Source organism: Ochotona curzoniae, unplaced genomic scaffold (assembly GCF_017591425.1).
Source record: "Ochotona curzoniae isolate NIBS_2020 unplaced genomic scaffold, NIBS_Ocur_1.0 contig_3498, whole genome shotgun sequence".
NCBI classification, from domain to species: domain Eukaryota; kingdom Metazoa; phylum Chordata; class Mammalia; order Lagomorpha; family Ochotonidae; genus Ochotona; species Ochotona curzoniae.
This window is the reverse complement of record NW_024465885.1, coordinates 6,754,178-6,776,478: the sequence shown is the minus strand read 5'-3', so window position 1 is coordinate 6,776,478 and position 22,301 is coordinate 6,754,178. Positions and strand designations below refer to the sequence as shown.

The following is a 22,301-nucleotide window of genomic DNA, read 5'->3' as shown; positions in this document are numbered from 1 at the left end:
GTAGGATAAAGAGGTATAGACACAATTAATGTGTTTACATCCCAGATCTGAGGCATAGACGCACACATTTTTAAAGTGGCTTAGTCTGCTCTAAGCTTTCACTAATGATGGTCCATTTAACAGAGTAAATTATTAAAGTGCGATGACTCAATGCTCATGGGAAACAAGGCAACCTCATAAAGCTTTCATGATAACCTAACCAGAACTATTTACATAGACAATAAATACCTCTTGAATTATATTGGATTTTAACATTATAAGTAAAAACATGCAATAACAAATACTAAATTGAATCAGTAGTCAATAAGAGGTGCCAAAATGCTAGGACTCACAGGACCAGGAATTAAGGGGTAGAAATGACTGATCAATTGTATCCTTAGTAGCCCACTAGAAATTTTTATTTGTTATTTCTTTTAAATTTCTTTTTTCATTTTTATTTGTAAGGCAGGCTACAGAGAAAAGTAGAGAGAGACCTTTCATCTGTTGGTTCACTTCTCAAATGGCCATAAATTCCCAAATGGATGGAGCTAAGCCCATACAAAGCAGAAGCCAGGAGTCTTGTCCAGGTTTCTCATGTGGGTACAGAGGACCAAGTACTTGGGCCATTCTCTGATACCTTCCCAGGCCGTTAGCAGGAAACTGGAGCAAAAGTGGAGCAGCTGGAGCTTGAACCAGAGTCCATATGTGATGCTGGCATCTCAGGCAGAGGTTTACCGTACTTGGCCAAGGCTCTGGGCCTTTATGATTCTAATTTCATGCTCTGCTGCCCCAGAAGTCTCAGTTTCCAAGTGAAGCATACTTCCACCAAGAGAAAACAATGGCCTCACTGAACTGAACAGTCATTTTAAGACTGCTTTTTGCTCAGTGGCCTGTGTCACAACTCTCATCGCAAAATCAACAGCAAGGAAGAGAGTTTCGTGTCACTTTGTGTGGCTGACTCTGCATTAGTTTTCTGGAGGAGTTGGACGGGGATTGTGTTACTGCTGCATAATTAAGGTTAGGAAGAGTCAATCTGTAATATAAGAAATTTTTAGGGTGTCTTAATATTACCAAGCACTGTGATTAAAGTCAATAGATGCTACCTCCCAGAAGGACTACTGACAACTCACAAAGGTTTGGGTCATCAAGCAGGTGAAGAACAACAGTTAGCTGAGGTGTTTGATGAAGGCAAAGGGTATACAGAATGGGCAGTGAACAAAGGTAGTTATAAACACCACGTATAATCATGTGACTGGTTACAGAAACGACAATTTAAATGGTCAAGTTTATTTTCCCTTTATTTTGTTATGCATATGTCTGTATGCAAACAACTTCATTCCCTAGTCCCTTATCATGTACCTAAAACATACCCAATTTCGACGACAGCATTTCAGTACTGTGATTTTTACGTCATAGTAGTTAAGTATTTAAGTGTTTTTATGTCTAGTATTCCCTTCCCCTTACAAATCAAGGAGAGTAAATACAACCCCTCCTCCAAAGGATTAGAACATTATCTTAGCTTACAGGACAGTTACAGTATGTTAACATGTTAGGTGGAATTATAATCTTCCTATTGTCTTTATTTGAAGTCAAATATGCTTCAAAGGAGATGAGTATGAGAGCCAAGCTGACAAGGAGTGGACATGATAGTTAACTGTATGCATCTGTGATTGGGCCATCAGATGCCCATTTAGTGAAACATATTTATGGTGTGTTTACAAGTATATTTTACACATGTGAATTAGACTCAGTTAAGTGGACTACTCTCAATGGACAGGTCTCATTCAGTGTGCTGAAGGCTTGCATAAAACAAAAATGGAGAACAAGAACAAAATTACTTATTTCTGCCTGTCTTTAAAGTAGGGTGTTGCTTCTCTTGCTTCAGGTTTGGAGTGCTGCACATTGTAGACAACTCTCCCAGTCTCAGGCCTTCACTCTACTCAGGGTCACTTCATCAGCTCACCTTAGTGTCCATTTTGCCTACAGACCTGGCAAATTTTTTAGCCTTGGTAATGGTGGGAACTAATTTCCCATAGATCTCTTCCTAAATAAATGTAAGTGCATTTGTGTATCGTCTATTAGTTCTGATTTTCTAGAGAGCCCAGACTAATATACAGAAAAGGATTTACATTACTAAATGATAAAATCATTCAAAAAGAATTAAAATATGAATAAGCTTTGAAAAACTAGTTCTAAAATAAAAAAGGATTCTAATATCAGTAATTGTGAAGACTTTCAACAATTTCCTACTCATTTTTTTTCTGTTAAATATGCACCTCCTTAATTCTCTTACTATAAAATACCACGAATATGATTACATATAATGAATGAGAACATACTGTATCATAACCAATCTTTTTTTAAAGCATTGTCAGTGTGTCTGATTTGGACAGTCTAACATCGAAGGTTCTCAATTTCTAAATAATTATAGAAATTTATCAGACATAATTTTCACTGTCCTTGAGCCACCGCACAAACGTTGCCAACAGAATCAAACAGCCTTCCACCGTCAACAGGCTTTTGACATTGAACCAGTTCTCTAGCAGTAAGAATGGGAGAGGAGAGAGCCCCCATGGAATATGGTGGCAGTAAAAAGGAAAACATGCCAGACACTGACACAATGGAACAGAAAGCCTCAGGATCTATCGTTTTGAAGAAGAATTTCAGTTTTTAATAGAATTTTACCTCATGGATGGCAACAAATATGTAGAAAGGTTGCTCTTTAATTTGTATTTCTAAATTCAGATGGACAGTTATGGTGTTTAAAGCATTCCTAGAAAAAAATAGCTATAATTAAAAAAAATTATTTTTATGGAAAGGCAGATTTACAGAGAGAAGGACAGACAAAAAAAAAAAAAAGATCTTCCATCTGCTAGTTCACTCCTCAAGTGGCCACAACAGCCAGAGCTGAGCTGGTCTGAAGTCTGGAGCCCAGATCTTCTTCTGGGTCTCCCATGAGGGTGCAGGATCCCAAGGCCTTGGGTCATCCTCCACTGCCTTCCCAGGCCACAAGCAGGGGGCTGGATGGGAAGCGGGGCTGCAGAGATTAGAACCAGTGGCCATATGGGATCCTGGCGCATGCAAGAGAGGACTTTGGCTGCTAGGCTACTGTGTTGGGTCCTATACATTTTTAATGAAAGACACTTATCAATGGTTAACAGATGGAGAGTATAGTCAAATATCCAATGTAAATCCACTGTGTACCTGACTCTGAACAATAAACTAGAAATAGAAAAGTGGAACTATTGAAGCTATTTCTGCCCTCAAGTTTTTGTTTTTTCTAACTACATCTGCTTTTTTTCACCGATGAATTTTTAAACAAATATCCATGCATTTTTGCTTATTCCACATAATTGAGGTTATGATGACCATATGTGGAAGTTGCTTCTAAGTTAATGTTATAAAATAAAGTACATGAAATTATCTCAAAAAGTTTTTAAGAAATGAAATTAAAAGATATTTTGACATAGGAAATTTGAAATTTGGGAATCCATGGAAAAAGGTCATGGAGAAAGCATATTACAATATACAGATTTTAAAGTGTTTAATACCAAAATAAATGTTTTTAAATTCTATTTCCAATGAAATACCTTGTAAGTTATCATCCTTATAGAGGCAATGGTTCTTTGCAAATGATTTTTAACGACAATACAATATTCCACTTGGACAGAGTTTAACAGGTTTAAACAGGTTTTTTTGACATTTACTATTATAACATTTAGTGATTAATATCTTTCTAGTATACACTAACTAAAATTATTTTGAGTTGAAATAGACAATGTACCTTTTATTTTAAAGTCATTAAAATCCCATGTTATTACAATAGTGTAGTCCTTCACAATTAGTCATAAAACCATCATTCTGTTATTTATTTGTACCTGACATTGTATTCATGGACAATGGCAGAGAGTATGGGGGGAGGCTAGAACTGGGGGTGGGGTGAGAATTTGGGGAGGGGGAAAAAGAAATCTGGGAGGATATGGAACTGTATTATGGAAGGATAACATAAATTAATTAATTTAAAATAGCTATCCCCTTTGAGAGCTTCAGTTTATTGAAAGGTGAATAACATTACAAAAAAAAAGTTATCAAAACCTTTCATTGGTTTATGACAAGAAAGATACACTACAAAGCTGGTTTTTTAGTTTGTTTGTTTTTGCTATTTCAGATCAATGGACACTTTCTAAAATGTGAAGGTCAAATCATCTCTAGTTTGGGCAAGAATTATCTTGAAACAAGCTCATTTGTCTTTATCATTTGATCAGTTACTGTAGTCTGAACAAGAGCTGGGTCCCAAGTTCATGCAAATGTTTACACTCCAAGTTTGTACATTAGTGGTTAATGATAATGGTTAATGAATTAAAAATGAAGCCTTTATTCAACATAGTATCTGGGAATTGAGCCCAGTGAAAAAGCTTTAGATAACTGGGGTGAGGCTGCCTTCAGAAGGCACTTCTTGTAGCAACGTCCATATAAACCTGGTTCAGCCCAGTTGCCTCTTTCTGTTTGCCTCTTGCTTGTTCCTCCATACACATACTACCTTTATCAGCCTCCACCCACATCCCGTCACCGTATGCAAGGGGATGCTGTTCTTGAACTATGGACCTTCAAATCCATGAGCCGAATTAAATCTTTGCCTTTCTAAGTTAGCTTCCCTAAGGTATTGCAGACATAATAATAAAAAATGAATAATATACTAGCCTGTTTGTGGAGACATCATTATTTAAGTTTCACATAACATATGGGATGTTGGCACGATAAAAGCTGCAGAAAAATGCTGCCAACTACTTAAACAATATTCCTTATTTAAAAGTATTTCAAAATTCCCATAGGGTAGTACTCCTACAAATTTGAGAAACAAACGAATTCCCTAATAATAAATGGCATTGTTACGAGTACCAGAATGTATTAACACTAAAATTTGTTTTTCTGTTCTAAATTCTCTATTACTCATGTATTACTTAAGATCATGAATGATTGCTAGTGAACTACTTACTCATATAATTCATGCTAGATTCTTCTTTTACAGTTTAAGATCCTCTGCTAAAATTCATTAGAGATTATAAGCATTAACTTAACCAAAATTAATTAACCAACCTTAGCCAAAGTATTTAAAATTTTAAAGCTCTTTTTTCTTCTTTCTTTTTCAGAAACAATGAAGTAAATTAAACAAAATGCATTCCAGGGGCTGGTGTTGTGGCATAGCATATTAAGCTACTCCCATAAGGACTCCAGTTTGCAAACTCACTGCTCTGCTTCAATCCAGCTTCTTGCTAATTTGCCTGTGAACATGGCAAAAGATGGCCCCAGTAACTGTGCTCCTGCACCCATGTAAGAGACCCAACAAAGCTTTTGGTTTTAGTCTGGCTTAACCCTGATGGGGAGAGAACCAGAAGATGGAGAGTCTCTCTCTCTCCCTTCACCATGTGCATCCTCTTCTCTCTGTAGCTCTGCCTTTCAAATAAACACATGAATCTTTACAAAACCATATTCCAAAAAACGAAAATCTAGAAAATCAGTAGAAAGGAATTTAAGTGTAAATATGCATAGTTTGTTCAGCAACACGCATACCACAAATTCTTCATCCACTTTATTTAGCGTTAATTCTGCATCGTCTTCTGGAACAGTTTCTTCTTCTAATTCTTCTACTGGGTATGCTGGCCTAAAATAATAAGACTTTATATGAGATGACAGCTGTAAAAAATTAGCAAAAGTACGATGTGGTGCAAATCCCCAGGATCTCTTCTGTATCATGTCTGGTTCCTGTTTGCTTCTCTTCCAAAATGCTAGTTATACGTTACATATGTTTTTCCTGAAACTTTATAGGCAGAAACACAAAAATGTTACTGTACAAATTTAAGAGACCAAAAATGAGATGACACTATATATATTACTAGACAACTGACTTCTCACTTATATACCACCTCTAAGTAAATACATTTCTTTTTCTTTACATTTAATTGATCAGCAGTACATAATTAAATGACAGACTGTATTCAGACTGTATATATTGAGGTTATTTCTAATATCTTGCTAGACAAGACTGCCAAGATTACCTTTTTGTACTTATCACTATGTATTGTGTCTTGAATAACTGTGGTTCAAGTGCAATGGCTACATCAACAACTTTGGATATGTTATTACGCTACAAACTGTGTGAGAATGCTTCTAGAACGCTGTTCTAATTTACAGCCCTGACAATCATGAAGAACACTAACTCCATTTCCAGAGATTTAGCTGTATGATCTATAAACCCTATCGATCAAATGAAAAAAATCTTTCTTGTTTTAATTGTTTTTCTTTAGCATGAGAATGGTTTCATACGTTAACTCATTCTTTGAGTTTATTTTTCAGTGAGATATCCACATATAAGTTCTGCTAAATTTTTGTGCAATAAAATTAATGCTTTGTTTAATCTTCATTAAAATATTTCACTAGCTTACTATCTATACTCTTAGTTACTTGCACTGCTAAAGTTCTTATCATAGAGATTTAGCAAATATCTTTTACTTGGAATTTAAGTTTAACCCTCAAACCCTGCACACCCTCTGGTCTTCTGCTATTTACATAGTGTTATTTTTTCTATTTACATATTTGATCTAAAATTATTTTGATGTGGGAAATAGAAATGGCTCAAGTTTCATTTTATTGCCAAACTGAATGGAACTAACAGTAAGTGTTGAGAAATCATTTCTCCACCAAAATTATCTACATGCATTTCTGACATTAAAAAAACCCAATATATTCAGATTTATTCATGGAAACTTATTTTTAAAAGACATTACTCAGGTCATATAAATACAAAGTCTTTTTTATTCTTATTTTAAATTGATATAAAATAAAGCAGCTTTAACCCTTTTCATGTTACAGATTTAGAAGCACAGGGGTTCCACTCTCCATCTCCTTTACTCCCATCTCATCTCCCTCCTTATTTTTTCTCCAACTTATTATAATGTCATATTCATTCACTTCGTAGTAACAAAATTAACTGACTGATATTGAAAGGTACTGTGACATGGCAAGTAGAGGAAGGAGAAAAAGTAAGATTACATATAACAAATTAAACTACAATGAAAATGGAAATCTTCCTATTGCTCATGATTCTTGCTGTATGCAGCAGTTAACTCAAATTACCACGTTAATCTCACAGAGATTATATTTATTGTGCTCTGTGTGTCAGTTGCTGCACATCAGAGAGAACACAGGATATTTGTCTTTCTGAGACTATTTTACTAAGCATAAAAACAGAGTCTTACATTTAATACTACAGAAGTATTTTTGAACCAAATCTATCTTGTTAGATTTCTTATTTTTTTCTTAGACAAAATTTTTCACAAATACATAAAAACAATCATCTATAGACATGGAGCTTCAATGTAATTTATGTTTACACAGATGAAACATTCTCTAATACTTATTACTTTTCATCTCTTTTCTTCTTAATCCCTATACACCAGTCCTTATTAATCACCCAAGTTACAATACATGAAACAGGGATAAATTCTGTCCAGACTCAGAAGGAGCACCAAATAAAATACCAATATGAATAGCCTCAATACGAATTTGGAATAAATTCAGTGACATATTTTTAACAGTGTCAAATAGAATAACACATCCCAGGTTTTTTTTCTTAATCTATTACAGAAGTAAAATACATCATGTAATCATTCTTCATATTGCATTAAGTGGTAATGCTTGGTTTAAATACATCAAAATTGACATTTTTAGTCAAAAAAACAATTGAATGCTAGCTTGCATCAGGTGTTGAACTTATGATAACCTAAGTTAAAAGAGACTTAAATTTACTTATGAATAGAACATAGACTATTTACCTAAAAGAATACATTTGAATATACATTAAAATATTAACAGGAAATATATATATCTTTTTATACCAGTTAGTTATAACCCAAAAATATCTGCCTAGTATCTTCCGGAAATAATACATCTTTTTATACCAGTTATAATTAAAAATATCTGCCTAGTACCTTCTGCAACTGACCCATCAATAATATTTTTCTTCATAAGATAAAATCTATACATTTCCTAATCATAGACAGTCTCTTTAGTTACTTAATCTATGCTAAATTTCATTTATCTTTAACTCTGTAGCTATCTGTGGCTCCATACATACACTATGCTTATGTATGTAAATACATATACAAAGATTTAAGTTTTTTTTCAATAATTGACAGACAATATGGTCACAGCCAGATTTTTAATTATTATATATTTGAACAGAGGAGGGGCACAATAATATCTAATATTATTTTGATTTTGATTTTGAAGATACTAGACATTTCAATTTTGTCTGTAGAGACTTTTCTTAATCACCTGTGGCATCTGAGTTTAGACTACTCAAGAGGAAAAAATTCTTACAAGCTTAATTTAACAGTTCTGCACTCTAAGAAGAAGAAAATGTTATACACATAAAATTACTAACACAAGCTTGGCTAATGTTTACCTTTTCCACGTGAAACCAATATATTTTAATGCTTCTTCGGCTAAACAATCGAGAACATAGCATACATGCTCTCCGTAACCTGACTTTAACTTTGAAGGAGGAAAATCTGCTGTTCTCCCCTGAAAAACATGACAGATTGTTAACTGTTGGTTTTATTGTATCAGAAAATTTTAAGCACAAAATTGCTGAGTAGATCCATCATTTTCTGTTTTTCATTTATTTAAAATAACTATCATTATACTTTCTTAGAAACCCATCTCATCTTTATATATTTCTTATATAAAAAAACCTAGAGAACAAAAGATATTTATTGTTAGAAGTACCAAAATAAACAGCATTAATTTCGCAGTGGTAGAAAAATCATCAATATTATTGGTTTAAAAAATTAGTAGCTTTGTAATGGGATCTTATTCAGAAATAAATACACTCAGGACAAAGTGATTCACTTGTCAAAAATTAATAACATGTACCGAAATGCTTTACTGCCTTTCCTCAGGGAAAGTCAGAAATGAAAAGGAAAGCTGTTATGGTCTATCACATCAAAGTTCCCTTTCAAAATAGAAAGTGCTTCAGTTTTATCATTTTCAAATCAATTCTTTAGAGGGAGAATTGAGCTCATAAATTTAGCTGTGAGACATATAACCAGGATTTAGAAAAATGCTATTACTTTGGGCTGCCATGAGCATCACTGAACACTTTCAGAAGTGGCATGAATAAGGTTTTGTCTGACAATAAATTCATATACATATTCACAAAAGGCTAGCATTTGCTATTGCCGATATTAAAATTTTTAAAGTTCATCACTGAGTAACATGACAAAAGAAGGGCAGTGTACACTTACCAATGACCGAAGTTCAGATAATATGTTAGATATTGTTGCATTAGGGTCATCATATTCTTGAGGCTGCTCAAATGGATGTCCTGCTTTGTTAATCAACCAAGCAGCCAGAGTGCAAAACATGTAGAACTGTTCCCCAGGGTTTGTAGGCAGTGCAAAATAGTGTCTGTTTCAAAACAAGAAGGGCATTGAAGAATGTAAAATAATGAAAATTAGTCTATAATAGTTCAAAGTTTCCAAAAAAAAATTTTTTTTAAAGCCTTATCCTCCTTGCTGCTCACCCCTCAGCCCCATGGCCTTTTAATCTAGACACTGATAATTCACCCTTTGACTTTTTGAGTAACTCACAGCACTCATGTTAGTGTTTAATCAAGGGGTTTAGCACAACTATAACATACACAAAATACAAGATCAAAGACCAGACACCCAGAAAATACAGTACATGCTAGAAAACAAAGCATGTGGAACATTTACCAAAACCATGTAACTGACAGGAATAATTACTGAGTACCTTCTGACAGTGCTAAGTTGGAAATACAATGGCTTCACAGAGTTAAGTCTTCAAGACTTCTTCACTCTAGACTTACTGTTTCTAAACCATCAGCTATGTTAAATAGCAATTTTCATCTTGCATGCATATTCAGCCATCTGAGGAATTCTTAAAAGTATTGCATCATGGTCAAACATTACTTCTTTGCTCCTTGGTAGACTGAATCTGCAGTTCTGGAAATGAGGATTTGGGATGGGTATATTTCACAAAGTTTCACAGTCTAGGCAACATTTGCTGACTTTTGTTAAATCCCTTAGCCCTCTAAAAATTCTCCTCTGAATATCAGCATAGTTTTTGCTGACAACAGGGATAAAATATGCCACCTTCAAAATTCAAGTCAATGTGACAAAAGGTTTTCTTTTTTTAATGTGTATTAACAAAACCATTGATTAGATGTTCTGGAAGCTATAAGGGAGAATTTCTAAAGGCCTTGAAATTATTACAGGTAAAAGTTCATAACCCGTTAAAAATACCTACTCCAATAGCAACTTGCGTCTTGCTTACTGACTGATAATTCCTCAAATACAGAGGAATGGACACTGCTCGAGCCTGAAGGCTACGGGCCAGTGGTTCCCGAAACTTAGTGTGCAGCAAAACCACCTGCAAGGCTGTTTAAAACACATGCTGGTGGATGCCATGCCTGGAACTTACGAACAGGCTGACCTAGGAAAGGACCTAAGGCATATCATTTCTATTAAGTTCCTGGACAATGCTGATCCTGAGGATCACACTGGGGACCCCTGGACTGGGGGATTTTTATAGCCATCCTGGACTCAAAGCACACTGCTGAGCCCCCAAGGAAACAACACTTCAGAGAACAGCAACAGAATCCTAAAAGCATTTGCCTTTAGTTGACATACCTGGAAAAAAATGCATTCTTATTAATACAGAAATTGTTCTCTGCATTATTCCAAATGATCCATTTACAACCCCAATCCCATCTACCACAGAGCAAGTAACACTTTTCTCCCTGATTTTCTCCAATTATGAAATAATTTACAAAATGTAGAATATAGTACATAAATATACAATACATATTTTGTAATACTGGTTACTGGAAGACACTAAAGCTGTCAAGGTTAATTATTTGAAATAAACTGTTGACATTAAGTGAAAGTGCAAGAGCTGTTAGAAGATTAAAAAAGACAAAGGTAAGTGTTTCCAGTGAAGAAAAAGTGGGGCAATTTATTTATCTGGGCATCCCTAGGCAGCAGTGATTAGAGAAAGTGCTAGCTGTCCGTTTCCCTTAGCAACTGATGGCACTGCCATCAGGGCTTGACAAACTTTTCTCCACCAGAATAAGTGCAAAAGAGTTTCGGGTTCTGTGATAATAGGGTCATTCCAACAGCTGTTGTTTCCCTCGGCACTTCTACGTTTCCATTTCTGAACAAGCTGTTCTTGAAAGGCACGCGTCCTTCAAGCCACTGCAGTTTGTCCACAAGTTTACCAACTGCATACGAAGTGCTCCTCATCACCACCCTGGTTCCCATGAGAGCCAGCTGCCGGCAAAGTTTCCTAAGGAAAAAAGAAACTAGAAACTAAATGATGACATTTACCTATGTGGATGATTACAGGCGATGCTGGGTAGGTGGGTGGGTGGGTGGTTGTGTGTGTGTGTGTGTGTGTGTGTGTGTGTGTGTGTGGTGTCTACTTCTCATTTATACTCACAAAGTTTGTGTCTTGTGGAGGTGCATATTTCAAAGGAAGTTCATATTGTCTTCTGGCCCAACGGCTGCCCCAGAACTTGCTTTCTGTCTCTACATTAATACCACGTCTAAGCTCCAAGAGCTCCAAGGACCTCGGCTGCTGAATTTGGCGCGCGCGGCCCTTCCCAGGCAGGGAAGAGGGAAGCAAGTGTTAGCTCGTTGGGCGAAGGGCCGAGTCAAGAGCCCCCGGGCCGCGCTGGCATCCTGGAATGGGGGGACCAGACACCCACCTGGACGGGGGCTTCAGGTTGTTCTTCCGGAGGAACTCCTCCTCGTAGCGGAGCAACTTCAGCTTCTCCACCAAGTCCTCCATCACCACGAACATGTGGTAGGCGGCGCCGGGCCCCCGCTCGACGACTACCTCTCCGGCTCCTTCCCCGCGGGACCGAGACCCCCCATCTTCTAACCCCGACGGTGTGACCACTGCCGCAGTCGCAGCCATTGCGGAAGGAAGCGAAGGAGCTCTGCCTCTCAGACCCCCGCGGCCTGCGCAGCCTGCGCCGGCGTAGTCAGGACGGGCGCGATCCGTTACCAGGCGACCGCCCGGCCACCGTCACCAAGGAAACTAAAGCCTGCCTTCTTTCCGGCCTCCCTGTCTCCGAACCGGGCTTCTCTCCAACCGGAGTGAACTTCCTGAGGAACGTCATGTTGATCCCGCCCCGTTTCCCGCTCCGGCGGGGCTGGCGCCTGGGAAGCCGCGCCGCCCCCGTGGGGCGTGACAAGGAGTGGTGGCGGGCAGCGCTGGCCTTGGGCCACCCAGCTCGGCCTGCTGGGTCCCGGGCTCCCGGGGGAAGCTGGTGGCCGGTGACAGAAGTTTTAATAGTCGATGTAAAAACAAAAAGCAAAAAAAACCTATTCCTCATTACCAGTTTATCAGAAGGCACCGCAGTTACTCGCAGGCTGCAGAAATGGTTGGGAAGGCATGGGGAAGGGAACAGCGTGAGCAAAGACCTTGGGAAGGATTTTCACCTCAAAAACAAGAATACTAAACCCACAGCCTGCTGATTAATCTGTCTGAAGCCCATTACATGTGAGGTTTTTTTGTGTACCTTTGTTAAATCCAACAAAATAAAGCTTATCTTGAAAGGAATTTCCCCGGTGCTGTAGCTCTGTGCAGCTAAAGCCTGGGCGCTGCTGCTGCAGTCTGCAGCGATTGACCTAGGAGAGGAACGCAGATGTCTACAGATGTGGCCCACACTAGCCTTACAGCTGCCAGAAGCTGGTGTACCAGGGAGCTTTCCCAACAGCAACATAACAAGTGAGGTAAGTGGTAGATGGCTGGCTGCTTTTCTGGCAGAAGATAACGCAAGGGATTGAACATGTGTTTGTCTATAAACAACCTCTGATCTCTGCCACTGAATAATAATGGTGTAGAGGACTCCCTTGTAGCAGGAAGCTGTGTCACAAGCGAAGCAGCCAGGACTCTAATATTGGCTTAGCACGCTATGCCACAACTCAGGCCCCTCCAAGGATCCTTCTTTTGGATTTTTTTTTTACCATAACACTAACATAGCAAAAGTTTCCAACCTTCCCCTCCCCTCCCCAAACACACACACACACACACACACACACACACACACACGCAACTACCCCACCACCTCACCCCCACAGAGGTTGTTTTTTTCATGTATTTGAGAATGTGTATTCATCAGGCACTAGGAAGCTTTAGACTACATTTGAATACATTTGAATTTTTTCTTTTCTAGATTAGTTTCTTCATTGACTTTAGAGTTAGAGCTGGAAGACATGGGAACTTTGAGGTATGTTTACTCTCTTATAAAGAATCTTACAAGTTTATTGACTATTGTTAGTCTGACTTTTATTTGTTGAAAACTGTGATGTGCTTGAGGTTAAGGCACTTAAGGTTTTTAGGGAAATTTGCACATCTGAAAACTAAATGGACTCTCAGTCAAATGTGATTTAAGCTAAATGGATATTCTTAAGAAGCTGGGTATGAAAAGAGAGCAGGTTAAAGATGCAGGAAGGCCTTCAGCTGCATCTGCCAATATAAAAGCAAGTCTTTTAAGAACACTGGACGTTGTTTACAAAGAAAAATGGTAAGAAAATTAAAATCATGATTGGCATGGTTTTAATCGTAATTCCAGATTTCTTTACATATAAGTTGGAGTGGCCCAGCAGCTGTGTCCACTGTCAGAGAGTTCAGTTCTGTTCAGTGATATGGCTCATCCTACAAAATCCAGTAGTCACACACACGCAAATGTCTCAAATACAGTAACAATGTACACACAATAACAGCAATTTGCAATGATGAATAAGGAATGTATTTTTTCTTGGCTGTGCTTCAGAAACTCTTGGTCAATAGCCTTGGTCAAGGCATGGAGCCAGAAGAGGTAAACACAGGTGCCTAGGAGTGGGCCAGGTATCTACAGTTACTGATGAGATGTGCAGGCACACAAAGTTTATACTGCTCAGTCTGGCTATGAAAACTGAACTGACCCTCTACTCTATTGGATATAGTTTGTCTCAAGCAAAGCTTTTTGGTATCAGTATTGGGAGGCAGGATCTAGTGCTAGCTATTGGGATCTGGGATGGAGTGCTATTGAATGGAGTAATGCGTTTCTCATGGGAATGGGCTAGCTAAAGTGAAAATTTGGCCCACTTTTCTCTCTTTTACACACACCCACTTCTCTTTCTCCTTCTGTTATGGGAAAGGCGCTTTTCATTGCAAGCTGAGCAGATGCCAGTGCCTCGATCAAAATAAACCTCTTCTTATAAATTACTCAGTCTGAGATATTGTGCAACAGAAAATGGACCAAGGCAGCTGGCCTGTTATAAGTGACTTACTTCTACTCATTTGGCATGTTAAAATTTGGAAAAACCTTTAATTAAAGAAAACTTCCTCAAAACTCTAAAAGAGAAAAAGGTTTTCTTCTACTATGTTGGGTTCTATGTCTATGCCTGAGGAATCAACTGACATAAAGTCGTTAATACAGGGAAAAAATAAGCACATATAATTTTTATTTGAAGATTTTTTATTTGAAAGGGTTACAGAGAGCAAGAGGCAGTGATAGAGAGTTTCCATTTGCTAATTCACTCCCCAAATGGCTGCAATGGTTGGGGCTGTTCCAGGCCAAAGCCAGGAGCCAAGAGCCAGGAGGATTCTGTTGTCTTCCACATGGTTGCAGGACCCCAAACACTCAGTCTTCTTCCTCTGCTTTCCCAAGTGCATTAGCAGGAAGCTGGATTAGAAGTGGAGCAGCCAGGATTTGAACTGGTACCTGTATGGGTTGCCAGCATTACAAATGGTGATTTAATCCCATTGTGCCACAATGCTGGCCCTAGACACAAATTTTATGTAGCATTTTTACATGTACCCTGGAGCCTTTATAGGGAAAAATGAAGACCTAGGAACTTGTTAGTACTGAGAGCTTATTTTCCATCTTTTTCTTTAAAAATAAAAATGTGTCAGAAAATGACAAGGCAAAAAAAAAAAAAAGACTCGGGATAGGGAAGACAAATTGTGGAAAAGTGACTAGGAAATATATGAGGGGGGTAATTAAAAGGTTTATTTTAATAACTTATATGGATGTGTTTTAACATCAGCTTTCAGTGTCTAGTGATGACATCATTCTCTTTGTAGTATAGAAAGGGTATCTTTCTCATGAAAAATTGTATGACCTGCTTTCAGGTACAAAGAAGGAAGTCGGAGAATCCTACCTACATATGAAATTTCTTAAGTGTCTTAGTTGTGAAATAATTTTCAGTTTTCAACAGTTGCATTGTATGGGATGGCTTGCTAACGCACTTCAACCTAATAAAACATGCCTGCCAAGAATCTAGAAAGAAAAATATCATATTTATATGTGAAACTTTGTAAGTGCTACTTTTAAAGCAAAATGCAAACATTTACTCTTTATGGTTATGTTAGAAATTGGAGATAGTGCAATGAGACAAAAAAAATAGAAGTAGGTATTTCAGAAGAAGCAACTATTACAAAAGCTTTGGTTAAATAAAAATTAAGGAAATTTACAGACAAGCTATTAAGATATCTCAATAAGTTTGCCATGTATTTGTATGAGATCCAAATAAAGAGAGTTATTAGAGACAGAAATACTAAGTCAATAACCGTATGTATTCAAACAACCAAGGATACATCTATCATTCTATTTATGGAGAAATTACTAAAGTTCACTGAAAAGTATGAAAAAAAATCAAAATAGGGATATTGTATTCATGAGTGGGAAAAATTATTATTTTTGCCCAATCTGTGAGCTTAACAAGGCTTCAATTAAAATCCAAGAGGGCTGATCCTGAGTAAATTTTAGAGGGTCGGGAAGAAATTGTGGTGTCATATAGAAGGACTGCTGGTACAAAATATGTCTTCAAGGTAGTTGTCCTACAAGGTAAGACAATGGCTAACCTGGATGTTAATTCCTGGGCTCTGCTCTTCATTCTGGCTTCTTGCTAAAGCTCACTCTGAAGTGCAGCAAGAGATGGCTCAGGTTCCAAGGGACACCTGGATTCAGTGAAAGGCTACTGCTTTCTGCCTGGCCCAGCACTGCCACTGTGGGCCTTTTAAGATTGAACCAGCAAATGGAATCTGTATGTTGCTTCATATCTGTCTCACTGTCTCTCTCAAACAAACAAACAAACAAAATTAAGCTTAAGTATAGTTTAATGATATCAGAGGAAATAGATTAGAGTTTTGTGATAGCTCAGTAAATGACAGAGCTGCTGCTACCAATTAGTAAAAAAGGATGAATTAGTCACAAAATGCTGTTGAAGCTGTGACTATCCATATGGAAATAAAATGACATCTCTGATTCTCATCCTACAAATTCCAGATTGATTGAAGTCTTAAATGTTAAACATTTGTAATATGTTTAGAATAAAACAAAAAAAATGTATAGCTTCAGTACAGGGAAGGATATTGTGAAGAAAGAAAACACAGATTTTAGAAGAGATGCTCACCAATGTAATGTCAAAGGACTCATCCTCAGGCTAGAAATATAGATCACTGGACGCCCCTGTGCCATACCAGGAGATTCTAGGGGTGTCCTCTGGGTCTCTCTGTTGGACACTATTGACATTTTAGAGGGATAATTCTTTGTTGTGGGTGGGAAAGTATCTTTCTTCATATTGTAGGACATTTAACACCATTTCTGACTGTGACCCAGAAGGTGCCAATAGCACTCACCTTGGTTTGTGAGAGCTAAAAATATTTCCAAATATTGCTAAATAGTTCTTGCAAGGGCATGGGCTGTGGGGTTGTGAACAAAATCACTACTGGTTTAAAAATCACTGAGTAAAATGTGTGGATTTGCAGTTGTGAATGCCTCTCCAAGCACCAGATATATGAAATAAATGAGTGATATGTGTATAGGGACCATGGAGAACTATAAAACTTACGCACTACCCAGTGAAGGAACATTTTTCAGTTTCTTACAGGAATGCAGAAAGATTTTTCCAGGTATTGTGACTTTGTAAGGTTTAGGATCTTGATTTTATATCAGTGTGAGATCCTAATGCTCTTGAAGGTGACCTTTCTGCAGATTGTATTTCAAGGTATACTTCAATCAGTAACAGTTTAAAATTGAGAAGCCATGTCTCTCAATTTTTAATTTTGTATTCAAGACTTTTTAATATGAATGCAGTAAATTTGTTTGTCAGGTTTAATGGGATTTTACAAGTAAAATTCCTGCAGGGTCATATAATTAACTTTACATTGATAAGTAATTCCAGATACTGATAAACTTCCTAAATCTAAAGTAAAATAATTGAAGGGGAGAGAGGGATATACATTCCATAAAGTGTTCCAAAACTGTTACACACATTTGTAAACATAGATTGGAATGTAAAGTCATAAGTGTAAATTCACTCAGTTGTGCATTATAAACTGTAATCATGAAGCAGAATTGTTTCTCTAATGCTTCAAAATTTCAGCCTTGAATATTAGCTATTAGAAATTATTCCTTACCATATTTATTACTCCTGTGAGTTTCACTTTCACCATTGCTGTAGTCAGCATCCCAACTGCCAAAGATTAAAATATAAACAACTTGGAAAATAATTATTGTCCTAATCTGAGACAACTAAGTTTTCATTGAAACTTACCAAGATATTTCTGGCTGGATATAGAGGACATACTTGCTTAAAACATAAATGGGACACACCAAATTCTAATCTATTCTAACTCCCTTAGAAATGGAAGTAGAATTATAACACACACCCTGGTTTTGCTTTGTTCTCCAGTAATGGAATTTTTCTAGCCCTCCTATGTTTATAATTAGGTGTTATCAGCTAACTTTTGGCCTTCAAAGCAGATGAATACCATCTAACCAGATTGTACATATTTCAAGGATTTACTAGATTCCATTATCTCACGTTCCTAGGGGAGAAGGAAAGTTCACATGTGAACTGACTTGAGTTTGTTGTCCCTGTGGAAGTGAAGTGAATGCTTTGATTTCAAGAAGATGTTTGTTTTGAGAAAAATGGGATTGGGGAGATAATGTGAAAATGCAGGTGAAAAATCAATCCAGGTATCAATTTGATTAGTCAGATGGCCCTGAATAGAAGGGGTAACAATTAAAACTTTTTTTTTTAAGATGGATTGTACGAAATAGATGCAACAGAACTTAGGTATTTGCCCCATGAAATATTCTCTGGAGGATGAATTGTATCATATAGTTGCCCCGTTTGGGTATAATAACAGCCAACCTTAAATACCCCTTGTTTCTGTGAGAGCTGTGAGCTTCCCCAGAAGTCTGTGGGGAGGTGATGCCTGTTCCTGGGCAATGAATGATATGATTGAACACTGGGCAGCTAATAGAGCAACTGGAGAGTGAAGGGAGCTCATTCTAAAAGAATCTGTAGGATGTAAGTTGTCGGTACAGCATATTAAGCTGCCCTCAGACCACTGTTTGCATTATGGCTGTTCTGCATCTAATCCAGTTCTCTGAGGGTAAACCTGAGGTTCAGAAATACTCCGTCTTTCCCGCTACCTCTGTCACTGTGCGTTTCTGACAGATAAATAGTAGATAGCTAAGTTGTTTTTTTTTTTTTCTAAGAAAAGGGACTTGCAGTCTTCACTATAATCACTGACATTAAAATGCAACTCTTCTGAAATTATTTGTATGGAGTGTCTACTGCAATAGTGAAGTTCAGATTTTAATTAAAGAAAAGCTGCTAAGTAAGGTAAAAGTGTCTACCTGTCAGAGGGAAGATAGAACATAAGTAACCTTATGGAAATTTTGAAACATTCTGCCTGGTATCGTGATAAGAATCCTATTTTATCATATGTGTTAGTAATATTAGGTTTGATACATATTAGGTTCTAACAAGGATTGATCTGATCTGTCAGATTTTGAAGGTTAAATAGAAATTGGCTTATTTTTCAAGGGCTAGATTAAAAAGACTCAATTTACTTTATAGTTGAGTCAAGTGTTTTCCCCTAAGGAAAAATTACATTGAAGTCAGAAAGCAGAGTTAACAATAAAAGTCACAGGAGAAAGCTCTCTTAATAGGATTCCCTATAGCCTAATAAAATCCAAATTTGATAGATGACATTCCCTGTGGAATTATCGCAACTTCCTTGAACAAATCAGCATCTCAGTGCACGGCAGACAGACACTCTGATGGCCTATTTCACAAATGGTTATTGGAACCTTGTCTTAAGGTTTTTGAACCTTTTCCCCAAATTGCTTCGTGGTAATAGAATGTTGAATCCAAATGCCTTATTTTTATGCCTAGTGTGGAGATGAAATGCTACTCTCTACCTCTATATCTTCATGAATGGAAACATAATTTATTCTGCTTTTACCTTGCTGAAATTTTGACAATGAGATACATTTCTTTCTTTAAAAGTGAGATAAGATGTGAATATTAAAGTCCAAATGAATAAAGCCAAGTGATAGGTTTTTGCTTTTCAATAGAAATAGGGTATTTTCTAAGATTTTTTTTTTTGCACAGCAGGCATTTGAGTATATATCAGGTGTTTTAGGCACTGGGCTTGAACATACATAGTCACAGAAAGACCCAAGAATCAGGTGTCTGTGTCCAAGTATCTCAGGCACTCAGGCAGTAATGTGGAGACATGTTGGCAATTGCAACATGGTATGCTAAAGAAGTAAAATGAATGCTGAAACAAGATTCTCTGGATTTCCTTTATCCTACTCCTGCACGAAACAGTTTGTTGCTCCTCTTCTATTCCCATATAATCTGCAATATTTTTACTCTCTGGAATTCTGTTTTCTTCCAGGCTCTGAAGGGTCAACCTAATTAGTCCAGGGAAATTAGTAGAAACAATATATTTTAAAGTAGGTCTCTTGCCTGGAGAGCCAAACTTCAGAACCCAGATGGTGCCTCATTTTTTTGTGTGTATGTTTAATGTGAAGGTTGATGTCCTTTAGTTTTCTGCTTAGGTGTGTAGAGGCTTGAAATGAAACGTGCCTGGGAACTTTACTTCCTTATAGAGTCAGATATTTTCAGACGCTAGAAACAACATGCACCTGTGGCCCATTAACTGAGAAATCAAATTGAAATGTGTTCAGATGTGTTCCCAAATAACCTTGCATCAAGGGCAAAAATTTAAAAGTTTTTATGACTCTCTAATAACTTATCATTCTCATTAGGTTTTTGTTAGCAATACCTGTCCAGGATATATTAAATAGAAGAACAAATAACTCTTCTACAGACAATGCAAGATTTTCTTCTTTCTACCCAGTTCCTTATGGTAGAGCAACGTTCTGAGCAGGAACAGGTAATTGTACATAGACTGTGTGGCTGTCTTCCTCATAGGCAAGGATTGAAGGTTTCTTCTTCATCCCTTGGTAATTTCACCTTCAATCCACAGACTTGTAAAAAAAAAATAGATAAATATCTACTGGCCCATCCTTTTCTGTTAATGTAAAATTTTATACTCATTTGGCCATATCTGGAATCAGACATTTAACAGACTTTACTGGATCTCTGATAATTCTTCTCCTGGTAAAATTAGTTTGGTTTCTGTGACGTTAAAATAAGATTTACTCTCTCATAGAGTAACTTATCTGTTCATTTCTCAGTTTTCATGATTGGCATGCATTTATGTATTTACATGAACTTCAGATTCATTTAATGTAAAAATATATCTTATGACTTTTTATAATATGAAATTCATTCAAGAAATACAGCATAAACTGAATCTCTTAAGAAGAACGTTGAAAAATGTCCATTTTTTTCTGTCTCAAGCTGTCAGTTCATTTTAAAGCATAAATACTTGCTATCTTCTTTATGGCTGTCCGTAGTTTTGAGTCTGAAGACTTCATATTTCACTTTCTGAAGAGGCAGACATAGTGTTACACTGTGAAAAATTTTAATGTCTTCAGTTACTTCGAGGAAGAATAATACTTCTGAAATTGGGTCGAGGAGGAGAGCTTTTCTAAGAAGAACTAGAAATGCCTTAGAGGGTCTTGTTCTTTTAAGAAGACACGCATCTGCTTTTATCAAATAAAATGCCAAAGGTCTGGTTTCTTGCTTAGAATACGATGATGATTTCCTTACAGTTTTCCCTACAGATCTGATTCTCTTTCAGTCTTTTGTCTATATTATTCCAAAATAATCTTTCTAAAATAAAAAGCAAATGCTTCCTGCCATTGTGCTATCCAACATCCTTATGTAGTTTTACTCTTGAGACAGCAAAGACTAAATCAGGCTTTATGGGGCCCCATGTTCATAGAATTTAGGGGAAAGGAAATCTTTAATAAAAAGAATTACAAATTTTTGCACATAATACCAGCAACAGGACCTTAAAAGGGTCCATGCAGGTTTAACTCCTTGAAGCATACATTTCAATAGTCTTACAATAAATCAACCTCCCGTTAGGGGACTTTTTTTTTTTATCAGACCAATAAAATAAAAGTCAAAATGCCTACAGAATGATCATAAAGGGAGCATAAAGTTGTTATTTTTCAAATTATTTATTCTGAGCCTTAGAGATTTTACTAAACGAGGCAATTTGCTAAGTAGTCATCTTACTGGAAACTGAATTTTCCAGAGGTAACTTTTCACTGGAAGCTAGCAATCAATGTCTTGAAGGTATGCGAACAACCAGTGAGCAGTTCATTTCCCAGCTGGACATTCAAACAGACAAAGAGTATGACCACTCTGACTTTTCACCAGGCTTAATCCTGCCTATTCCTCAAAATGCCAAGCTTCACGTGTGCACTTCTACTTGTTAACAAAACTCGAAGCTCATGTTCCTTCAGAGAACCATAGGCCTGTTCTCTGGCTGAAAACACTGATTTCCAAATCCACCTGGCATTTGAATGAAACTGTCTTTGCTTTTAAACTATTCATTACTTTTTTGGTTTACAATTTCTACTGAATTGAGGTTACCAGATTAAAAAAAATAATGGCTACGATAGGTTAACGATCCAGTAAGTCCAAGTTGTTGGCAGTCCAGAGGTCCCTGATTAGAACTTAAATTTTAACAAGACTGTGCGGCCAGGATGATTCTTAACAGGAGACATAAGAAAAACCTGTTTGGTAGTCACCATGATAAGCCCATAGTTTGAAACCTAGGTTGGTTTCAAAAGTTTTGAAGTTTGATGCTTCTGTTGTATAAATATTTGACCCTGCATCTTTGTAGCAAATAATTTCCTTCGCTAGTCCTTTCCTGTTTCGATGAAATGTGAACTTCAGAAAGTTTGTGAAAAGTGTATTGAAAGATAAATTTATGTGATATGAAAGGAAACTTGAAATCCATGAGTTTTTTTCATGATACACATTTTCCATGCACTTTCTGAAGAAACTGTTCTTTTCCCC

General features: G+C 37.0%; 1 protein-coding gene across 1 annotated transcript in view; it reads right to left on the bottom strand.

Moving 5' to 3' along the window:
- Positions 1 to 12,074, bottom strand: part of IFT57 (intraflagellar transport 57) — a 57,720-nt gene extending 45,646 nt beyond the window's left edge. The window contains exons 1-4 of the mRNA XM_040980516.1: positions 11,768 to 12,074; positions 9,285 to 9,447; positions 8,444 to 8,562; positions 5,551 to 5,641 (exon numbers count right to left, since the gene is read on the bottom strand). Of these exons, the coding sequence (XP_040836450.1) occupies positions 5,551 to 5,641; positions 8,444 to 8,562; positions 9,285 to 9,447; positions 11,768 to 11,979 (585 nt within the window). The 5' untranslated portion in view covers positions 11,980 to 12,074. The remainder of the gene's footprint in view (positions 1 to 5,550; positions 5,642 to 8,443; positions 8,563 to 9,284; positions 9,448 to 11,767) is intronic.
- Positions 12,075 to 22,301: the final 10,227 nt, after the last annotated feature.